General features: G+C 38.1%; 1 protein-coding gene across 1 annotated transcript in view; it reads right to left on the bottom strand.

Moving 5' to 3' along the window:
* LOC311074773 (interferon-induced very large GTPase 1-like) overlaps positions 1–11,184 on the bottom strand; it is a 59,418-nt gene extending 48,234 nt beyond the window's left edge. The window contains exon 1 of the mRNA XM_084101664.1: positions 11,095–11,184. Coding sequence (XP_083957790.1) covers positions 11,095–11,178 — 84 coding nt within the window. The 5' untranslated portion in view covers positions 11,179–11,184. The remainder of the gene's footprint in view (positions 1–11,094) is intronic.
* Positions 11,185–11,471: the final 287 nt, after the last annotated feature.

The following is an 11,471-nucleotide window of genomic DNA, read 5'->3' as shown; positions in this document are numbered from 1 at the left end:
CAACAGTTAAGACGACAGAACGAGACGACAGAACGAGACGACAGAACGAGACGACAGAACGAGACGACAGAACGAGACGACAGAACGAGACGACAGAACGAGACAACAGTTAAGACGACAGAACAAGACGACAGAACGAGACAACAGTTAAGACGACAGAACAAGACGACAGAAAGAGACAACAGTTAAGATGACAGAACAAGACGACAGTTAAGATGACACTGAGGACGACAGAACAAATCGACATAAACAAAGAACATACACATCAACATTTAGTAATTTACCTGAAATAGTAGGATCAATACAGTAAGGATGACAGAACAAAACGACATAAACGGAGAGCATACACATCAACTTATACTAATTTATCTGAAAAAGTAGGCAACTGTTAGCAGGTTACTGTTGACAAGGACAAATGTGTAGTACAAAGCAGTCGACTCATTTTTAGAACCCCATAGTGAGCACTTAATTAAGATCAATTGTTGTTAATGCGTTTTATTGTAATTTGCTTGTTGAGCCAGAAGAGTGTTGTTTTTTGTTAAATAATTGTTATTATTGTATTAACGTATTAATGTTTATTTGTTATTATTAAATGAACTTGTTACATGTATTAATGTAAGCTTGTATTTTCATGATTTTCATCATACCAAAATTCAATGTAGCTGTCCTGCATTCCACCCTGGTGAACAGGCTACCATCCTTAACATCTATTACTGTTTACCAGCATAGTTTCCAATGTGTGTAACCAGCATCCAATGTTGGTGATGGTGTGACCAGCATGGGATGCATTTAATTAATGCATACAGCAAGCATACCAGCACACCAGCATCCCATGCTGGTCACACCAGCATCCCATGCTGGTCACACCAGCACGCCAGCATCCCATGCTGGTCACACCAGCACACCAGCATCCTATGCTGGTCACACCAGCACACCAGCATCCCATGCTGGTCACACCAGCACACCAGCATCCCATGCTGGTCACACCAGCACACCAGCATCCCATGCTGGTCACACCCGCACACCAGCATCCCATGCTGGTCACACCAGCACACCAGCATCCCATGCTGGTCACACCAGCATACCAGCATACCAGCATCCCATGCTGGTCACCAGCATACCAGCACCAAAACACAACATATGCTGGTCTAGCTGGTATGACCAGCTATGCTGGTCTATGCTGGTTTTTCCAGCAGGGTGGTTTATGTCTGCAGTGTTATCACCCTGTCTAATAATACATTTTGATGTATTTCTCAGACGCGAATATCACTGCTGCGGAGAATAAAAGAAAAAACAGACAACCAGAGTCTTGAGTAGCCTACTTCGTCCATTTGAATTTTGTGACGGTTGTGTGGGATGTGTTAAGGCCACTTTGGGAACAACAATCGTTACACTCGTTCAGTGCCACTGACGTTAGCATTATTTATTTGCTCCGAGTCTGACCACCAAAACTTTAAAGGGGGGGTGAAATGCTCATTTTCACTCAATTTCCTGTTAATCTTGAGTACCTATAGAGTAGTATTGCATCCTTCATATCTCCAAAAAGTCTTTAGTTTTATTATATTTATAAAAGAAAGATAGGCTGTACCGAGTCTTACAGGTGTTACAATATATTCGGTTCCTGAAATATTTGGTTCCAATGGGTGGAGCTACCATGAATATTCACGAGACCATAGCGTGGGCGGGGCGACAATACAAGCGAGTGGAACGGAAATTATTAGCCTGAGCGCCTGCTCGTTTTGTTTTATGGATTATTTATATCAAACAGGTAATAAAGTTGAATGAAGTTAATCTTAAACTACTCGTAGGCCTATATATTTTATAAATAATTCATCGTTCTGTAGAATGTGTTTCAGTACGCTGAGTTTACCTGATCCTGTAGGAAGCGTTGCAAGACGATAAAGGCATATTTCTCCAAATTTTCCCAGATTAGTTGTTGCTGACATTATAGAACTGTTCGTTTCTCATGAGTGACTGAGATTAGGATTTTTAAAGGTGTGTGATTGCTGTTTAAATAAATATTTACAAATATATTCTTGTCTTTATTCTAACTCCCAAGGTTGTCTGCATATTATTAAAATAGCCTTTAAATTAGGCTGATAGCTCAAGACGACATAAGAACTTGGAGTTGCATGTTGCATGCTTTGGATGTTGCTTTATACTGACTTAACTGAAAATCTTTTTGATACACAACTGTCAACAGAGGTTATCATAAATGTTAAGCTTCAGATGCATTAACAGGTGTTTTCTCTAGCAATGCTTTAGAACATTGGTCAAATTAATTGATAATAATGACTAACCATTAATCATAAAAATTAGGCCTACATCTTATCAGTTTAGTAATGTTATCATTCTTATGTAATCTTTTTGTAAACAAGTGAACACAAAAACACACTGGTGTAGAAGGCATGGGTACACCAAAATATTAAAGAAAGGCATATTTATAAATACATATTTGAATAATATAGTAAATATTTTATTAGTCCTGCTGTATTAATTTTGTCCTTGATCCCATTTTTTTCTCTTGTCTAACATTCTTGTTTTTACAGCTGAATATGAATAAAATATGTAATTTTAAGACACTGTATCTTACTATAAAAAAAAATTTAAGTTAATGAATGAATGCTTTAAAAAACTCACAGAATTTTTACACAGAAATATGTTGAGGCAGATGTTTTTGTTTATCAATTTTAAACAGTCTAGATCATATTTAGGATAGGTAGATAACTTTATGCATATAGTTTTATATTATAAAAATTATATGTATTATATTCTTTACATGAGAATACTTTTTAATTATATGTCCATATCCCACCACACCTGAGAAACTGACCTCTATTTCTGAGCTTTATTTATGTGCAATTTACTATTGGCAATAAATAATAATAATAAATAATTGGTTCAGTACATATAGTTTGTGAAGCATTCAACATCCAATTAGCTATGAATAATAACGAGTCTCAACCACAATTCATATAAATAAACCTACCCATCTTTGTTGAATGTGTCATTTTGGCTGTCAATATAGATAAGGAAATGTTTAAAACCTTAAAAAATCTGGAAAGGTTCCTCATGGTGTTTCTAAAAAAAAAAATATATATGTCCTTCTTAGAAGGGCACAGAACTTCACAATGAGAGGTGAGTTAAGTAACACTTAGTGATTTCTGTCTCTTCATGATCAAAACGTACTACTTTTAGATGAGGTCTTATACTATATTTATAGAGTGAGGTTTTTATTTGCCCTAGATGCAAACACCCTTAATTTTGTACTCCCATGCATGATATCAATGAAAGAAAATATGAAATTTGGCATTGCCAAATAAAAAACTAAATTAAATAAATCAACTTGTTAGAGTTTTGTCTCTGTTTTATTACAATTAAGTGCACTTACCTTTGGAATGGTACATTCAAAACTACAAATTGCACAAACTGAGTATAACATTACTTTAGTTGGACCTTGCTATGTATACATCAATACAATTGAAATAATTCACTTAATTTGACCAATGTTCTAAAGCATTGCTAAAGAAAACAACTGTTAAAGCAACTGAAGCTTAACATTTATGATAACCTCTGACAGTTGTGTATCAAAAAGATTTTCAGTTGAGTGTAGAGCAACATTCAAAGCATGCAACAACATGCAACTCCAAGTATGTCTTGAGCTATCATCCTATAAAAGCTATTTCAATAATAGCCAACAGACATCTTTGGGAGACAGAATCAAAACAAGAATATATTTGTAAATATTTATTTAAACATGCAATAATAGACATTTTAAAAGCTTAATCTCAGTCATTCGTGAGCAACGAACAGTTAGGAGTAGGCTAGTTTAGGACAAAACGCGATCTGAGGTGCTCACGCTAATAATTTCTGTTCCACTCGCTTGTTTATGCCCCGCCCATGTACGCTATGATCTCGTGAATATTAATGGTAGCTCCACCCATTGGAACCAAATATTTCAGGAACCGAATATAGAGCTGGTAAGTCCCGCCCCTTCCGCCAACCCCACTGGACCTCTAGGTTGAAAAATCGTCAATGCAAGTGAATGGGAGAAAATATTTATTTTCTGGTCCCGTTTGAATTTTGCCATGAATGTGAACATATGTTGTCTGTGAATTTTTAATATAATTTTTCGTGTAAAGAATGCTGCAATTTAGCGGGTAGAAGTTTGATACGGTTAGACTTTGTGTGAGAGCACTTTGTGGACTACAACTCTTCGCTGCTTTCGACGCGTTTGAAACATCACCACCACTCGCATACGGACACTAGCTCACGGATCCCGCTAAACATGACTGTGTCTTTGGTGCACTTCACCTCCTTCTTTCAGGGAGAGGACAAAATCGGTGAGGTTGGCGAAAACCACGGGTAAGTCAACTTTATGGGGTGACGTCACATAGGCGACATGTAGTCTTTCTCGTTGTCTTTTCCACAACTGCTAGCTGAAGAATCATACAATATACTGTCAAACTCGTAACATGAAAAATTGTATAAAAAATTCACAGACAACATATGTTCACATTCATAGCACAATTCAAATGGGACCAGAAAATAATTATTTTCTCCCATTCACTTGCATTGACGATTTTTCAACCTAGAGGTCCACTTGGGGTTTTACAGATGGGCGGGACTTACCAGCTCTATATTGTAACACCGGAAAAAAACGAGCGTCTGGAGGCGGGCCGTGTCCCATGTGGGCGAAGCTAAAGCTGTGTTGACGCGCTGATAGCTAACAACAACACACAGAGACATTTGAAGCAGTTTTACTCACCGCCTGCGACCGCGAACCTTTATCATTGTGACTGCTCGATCCTTAAGCATTAGACAATCTGCAAATCCGTCGATCTGGGCTTTGTTTATAAATCAATCATCGTCGAAATGCAGGGAACAGTCTTACACAACTCCGTTTTTTCCCCGGAAAAACAAACTGCATCCACTGTTCCCTTAACGCTGGGTTCTTTGGGAAGCTGAACACGGTAAGCTTTCCCTCACATCCAAAAACACACTTTGGAGACATTCTGGAAATCCTATGCAGCGCTGCCGATGATTTCGATGTGCGCGGTCTCACTCTCCTCTGGTCGACGTGTGCGCGGGCGAGCTTTTCCGAGAGAAATGCTCATATAAGGAGTTCCACTCTGGTCTACGTCATTAGATCCACGATTGAAAAAAATCAGCCGAAACTTGTACCAACCCGGAAGTAAGATTTTCGGCACAGAAATTCTCCGTTATTCGTCCAAAATATTTTTTTTTAAACTTTGTCCATGTTAAGCATGAGAATCCATCTCTTTAACACTGTAAACAACTCTGAATACATGAAACACCATTGTACCCCACCCCCCCCCCCCCCCCCTTTAAGCATCAGTCAGGTACAGGGAAGGGTGACAACGTTTAACGTTACTAAAACTTGGTAAGACAGAAAGTTTTATGTTTCGCAACTGGTTTATTGACTTGTTAATAAAAATTTAGTGTGGAATATGTGACAATCGAGTCCAGTCGGGTCTGTGTCCTCCCGCCGGGTCCAGGTCCAGCTTTAAAATAATAGACAGGTCCAGGCGGGTCCGGGTAGAACATTTATGCCATTATGCCATTTATGTACTTCTCGGATCTGCAAGTGTCCGGGTCCAGCTTTTGAAATAATAGATGGGTCCGGTCTGGGTCGGTTCCGTGTAGCAAATTACCGGGTCCCTTCGGGTATGAATTTTTGGACCTGTGTAGACTTCTAGGTCAATCATCACTTGATTAATCATTTAGTTATCTCATGAACTGCAGCACTGCTTCACTCTGTAGTGTGCACACCAAACAGTGTTCATGTAACAGGATTAATAAGATAAAAAGATTCACCATGAAGCATATTTTAACTAGCCTGCAAAGCCAGACCAACATCAAGATGTTAGGTCTGGCAACTCACCATAGACACAGCTCAATCCGATGGGCGGGATAAATGGCTGTCTTTCAAATTCCCTCTGCATGCAATAGGACAGCGCTTCAACCAACCAGAGCGTTTTCCCAACAGCGGAGCTAACATTAGTTGATAGATTCAACTTTTGAATCTGGCCGGCAAAACTACGAACACATCTTCCTTTTTTAAAAATGACTTAAGTGCCGTTCTTTGCTCTCAAAGAAAAACTTAACTCCAAGTCCTCCAGAGTAGAGTTCTCAACGGGTCGGGTCGGCCCGACAAACCTGACGGGACCCGCGGGTTCGGGCCGGGTTCGGGTCGAAAATATAATCAAATGACTCGGGTCGGGTCGGACCTCGGGCTTAATCTTTTCCGCTCAGTGAAAAAAAAAACAAAAAAAACATTTATTAATCATCGCTGCTGTTCACCGTAAAGAAAGTCTGGCTGCTGCGTGCAACGTGCATTATGGAGAGGGGCGGGGGCAGACCTGACGCCGCTGCGTGCACGCCTTTAGCCTGGAGAGAAGAAGATGGAGTTGGCGAAAAGTAACTTGCCGCAGGTGAATTCACCGTCGCTACTACAGCCTATTTAGATATTTTAAAGTTTATTGTGTCAGTTGTTTGTATTATTTAAAGGCGTGAACATTAAAGGTTGATTTGAATTCCCGTCTGCTGGTCATGATAATAGGTGTATGAAAAAAAAAAATCTGACGCGCGTCGGGCCGCGGGCCGGGTTCGGGCAGATAATTATGTTGATGTTTCGGGTTAGATCGGGTCCGGGCTTTAAAAGCCACGGGCCGGGTCGGGTCGGGTTGTAATTTTCAGGCCCGTTGAGAACTCTACTCCAGAGTCGCAACTAGAGGTCGACCGATTCATCGGTTTTGCCGATTAATCGGCACCGATAGTTGATTGGTGGAACTATCGTTATCGGCAAAAATACATACCGATAGTTTTTCCTGGTTTTGTCCGTTGCTGGAGCGGCTGAGAAGCGCGCGCTGTCATTCATTACACAGTAAGAGAGAGCTGAGAAGGGTCTGCTGGCATCATGCAGTACAAGAGCGGCCTGTAGAGGTGTAATAAAAACTATTGCCTCATGTTGTTTATTTCGACACGTGATGCTGCGTGCTGCACTGAGAGCACATGCTGCGCAGAGAGCGCTGACATTAGAAACGCATTTAAAGCACTGACAGCTAAAAGGTATGTATACAGTACATTTTGTCATATCATTATAAAGTGATTAATTTGTTGACTAAATGCTGCATTAGTAGAGAAAGAACAGCACAACAGTTTGTTTGTTTGCCTTCAAGGCTGAGAGGATGCTAACATTAGTAGTACCTCAAGCGGTTAAAACACTGACAAAAATAAGCGTAAGTCCGACCCGAATGTTTAATGTCACAATTGTTACCTCTATTTGCATTAGTTTATATCCAGCTGGTCACTTTTATGCATTGAATATGCAGAGAAGTTGCATATTTTAAGAGACGTAAGATAGCAAACTGATATGTTCATACAGCCGACAGAAACATAAACAAATCAGAAAAGCATTCGATTTCGGTTATTTTTTCATCATCACTTTAATACATATTTTGTTATTTTGATTAGATAATCATCAAGTGTTTATAAAATAGAAGCAAAAGTGTGAGACTATACATTTAATATTTATGTCATTTTAATGCTCTGGCGTTGTAGATATTTAAGCATGACTGTTTGGATTTATATGAAATGATAACACAATAAAATTACATATGTAACATTAACTAAGGTTAATAACTGCTGTATAAGGATTGTTCATTATTTGTTAATTAACATGTACTAATACATTTTTAAATTAAGGTTTTTATTTGTTAACCATAGTTAATGCACTATCAAACATGAATGATCAAGGTGCAATTGTATTGCTCAAATATTATACCGATCAAATTTTGTTACTTTTTATTCAAGTTGGCTTGAAAAAGAACAGTTAAACAGTTACATTTTGAATGTAACTGGTTTTATTTGTTATTTAGAGTATTACTTTTTGTTTCAGTTTGAATGAATGTCTTTTATTGACTTCAATATTTATTCATATTATATATTTATTTCATTTAGCATGTTTTCATGGTTCAATACAGTTTTATTATTTTTATAATAAAGTTCAGCACTGTTTTACTTGGAGTGTTATGTTTGTTTTTATCCAGTATCAATTTTAAAAACTATCGGTTGATTAATCGGTTATCGGCAAGTATGGCCCAACCTAGCTATCGTTATCGGTAAAATCCACTATCGGTCGACCTCTAGTTGCAACCAAAGCCAATTCGAAAGACTGTTCTCCAGCAGCAGCAGCCATTCTTTGTTGTCAACTGTGTCGTCATTATGTTAAGCCCGCCCCGCCTACTCTATACCTAATTTTGTTTTTTCCAGCTCGAAAGTCAATGGAGAGTTGCTAGACTACCCTGGCTGCAAAATAAATTTTCCTGCCGCTAGGGTGCGTCTAGATTTCTAGGCTATCTTTTAACAGTAATAAACTGTAAATTAAGTTTACGTCAAGCAACTTGCACAGCTCTTAGTACCTGGCCTCCTTTACACTAACAGTCGAATTTTCTAACGTAAACTCGGTATAGAAATAGAAATATAGTATAGAAAGTTAATTGCACTTTAATGATCTATTGGGATTTAAAGTTTCTGTTGAGTTTTGTGGGTCACCATTGTGCTGAAGAGTAGAGCCTGTTGTGTCTTTAAATAGTCTTATTATGACCGCCGCTAGCGTAGCTAGCGAAAGCGGTCATATAGGGATTGTCAAAGTTTTTTTTTTTTCGTCACCTACTGAATTTTCCGTCAACGATACCAGGGACACCGAAACACCGGGGAACATGAAATTTTGTGGGCATGTAGCCCCACTAGACTTTTACGGAAAAATTTCGTTTGGTCCCCGGGGGCCACTCCCCCCCCCAAACCCCAAAAATGCAGTTTTTCCTACATAACTACCTGAACCGTGGCACCGAGGATGACAAATTTTTTATGGTATGTTGGTCTTAAGGGCCCACATCAATCTAGCCCATAATCGATTGTCAAAGTTTTTTTTTTTTTTTTTTTCGTCATCTACTGAATTTTTCGTCAACGATACCAGGGACACCGAAACACCGGGGAACATGAAATTTTGTGGGCATGTAGCCCCACTAGACTTTTACGGAAAAATTTCGTTTGGTCCCCGGGGGCCACTCCCCCCCCGAGCTGGGCCCCCCCAAACCCCAAAAATGCAGTTTTTCCTACATAACTACCTGAACCGTGGCACCGAGGATGAAGAAATTTTTATGGTATGTTGGTCTTAAGGGCCCACATCAACCTAGCCCATAATCACTCATTTGTGATTTACGCCCCTCCCATAAAAAATGAAAATGCAATATTATTCTACTTTAATCGCCCCTATCTTCAGTTGAGATGTTCAGAACTGCACCATATTTCATGTGTATGATTAACGTGATATCCTCTGGGGGTATGCTAAGTTTCGTAGAATTTCATCCATGGGGGGGTATAAAATAAATTCATTTATGTGCACATTTAGTGACTGTACACTCATCGGCCTGTAGATGGTGGTGTTGAGCGAAGGGTTGCTGGTTTAGGATGATACTGTCACACACACTGACATCCACACGCACAGACACACACCCATACACACACATACAAATCCACATGCACAGACACACACACACAAACGCACACGCGCACACACATGTACGCACGCACACATACACGCACAGACACACACACAGACACACACATACACAAACACACACACATACACACAGACATGCACATACTACTACTTTTTTTAGGTATATACATAAACACGCAATACAGCCAAATTGCTCCACATCATTTATTTTTGTGGAAAGCCAGTGCAGGCCTGAGCGGCGGTCATATTTTGTACCGCCCTGCGGTACATCTAGTTTAAAGAGGGATATCAGTGTAGTTGCTAATTCAGGGATTGATTAATGCATATGTGCTATTTTCTAATGGTTAGCTTGAGGTATTAAAGTTAAGTTGATGTTTATATGGTTATATTTGGTTATGGGTTTGTAGTTTAAATTTATATTAAGCAATATTCTTTATTAGTGAACCCTTAAAATACATTCACAGTATTAACATACTGTAAAATATATTACAATAAGAGAACTGTAAAATTAACATTAAATGGCTGTCACCTCTGCTGCCAGTATTTCACTGTTAATTTGTAATTTAAGTGTGTTTTTGTAGTTTATTGTCAGCTTGCCTTTTTCCTGTTGTAGTCTCAACATATTATTTCAGTTGATGGTCTCTGACTGTTTTTTCATTAATGGTAAATGTTTGTATTTCAGTCATAACCTGCAAACTGACAGTTAAAAAAACTGTGAAATTTACAGTAAAAAAACATCAGCTGTGGTTGCCAGTACTTCACCATAAAAAAGTAACCTTTTAGTTTTCAAGGGACAACCCTTTATTCATTAACCGATTAATGTTGTCTTTCAGTTTCTTTAAAGTATTATAATCTGCTTTATATCTTTGTAATATACTGATAACCACCATAATAATACAGGCTTCAGTTCATCCACCAAAATTATTTTTTCAGATTCGTTCACTGATTCGTTCCGTGACCATTTTTCATATTACATAAATACGCCGGCAGGTGGCAAAAAAGAGTGTTTTAAGTGTTCCCATACAGAAAAAAAAAATATTGAAATATATTTTAAAGTGTCAAAAATATATGTGGCATATATTCCAAATACATTGAAATATATTTGCATTGTTGTGCACTTATATTTATCATTTTGAAATATATTCTGAAATATAACTAAAATATATTTATTGGGCCAATTTCGAATATTTGCATATATTGTGAAAATCTATTTCAAATATTTCTTTTGTGTATGGGTTAAGTCAATTAACGTATTTATTTGTTACAAAAAAACTGTGACTTCCCAATCCCTACTAAATTGAAGGCTCTCCAACGTTTCCTTGGCATGGTGGGTTGGTACCACTAATTTGTGCCTAATTTTTCACAAATTGCTGAACCTCTGACAGCCCTAAAACGAAAATGAGTATGATTCAAGTGGTCTGAAGAATGTCATTTTTACAGATGAGGAATTATGGAGATCTCAACAAGATGATAAAGAAGTGCAGGAAATATTCAAAAGCATTTTGGAAGATGGGGAGAAAATGGTAAAGTCCTCTACAAAAGTTTACCGGGTAGTCCAGCTTCCCCATCGTTCTCTTTTTCAGGTATGGGTTCCCGGACCCTTGCGATCCAGACTGATGAGTTTCTTCCATGATGATCCTCTTTCGGGACATCTAGGAAGATATAAGACGTATAGGAGGTTACAAACTCTGGTATACTGGCCAAAAATGAGTCTGGATGTTAAAACAAATGTGACAAACTGTCAAATCTGTCAATGTTACAAACCAGAATGCAAAAACCCATACAGAAAAAAAATATATTGAAATATATTTTAAAGTGTCAAAAATATATGTGACATGTATTCCAAATACATTGAAATATATTTGCATTGTTGTTCACTTATATTTATCATTTTGAAATATATTCTGAAATATAACAAAAATAT

The sequence above is a fragment of the Abramis brama genome (genome assembly GCF_963993115.1).
Source record: "Abramis brama genome assembly, chromosome: 1".
Lineage (NCBI taxonomy): Eukaryota > Metazoa > Chordata > Actinopteri > Cypriniformes > Leuciscidae > Abramis > Abramis brama.
The sequence above is the reverse complement of the archived record's forward strand: the minus strand, read 5'-3'. Positions and strand labels throughout refer to the sequence as shown.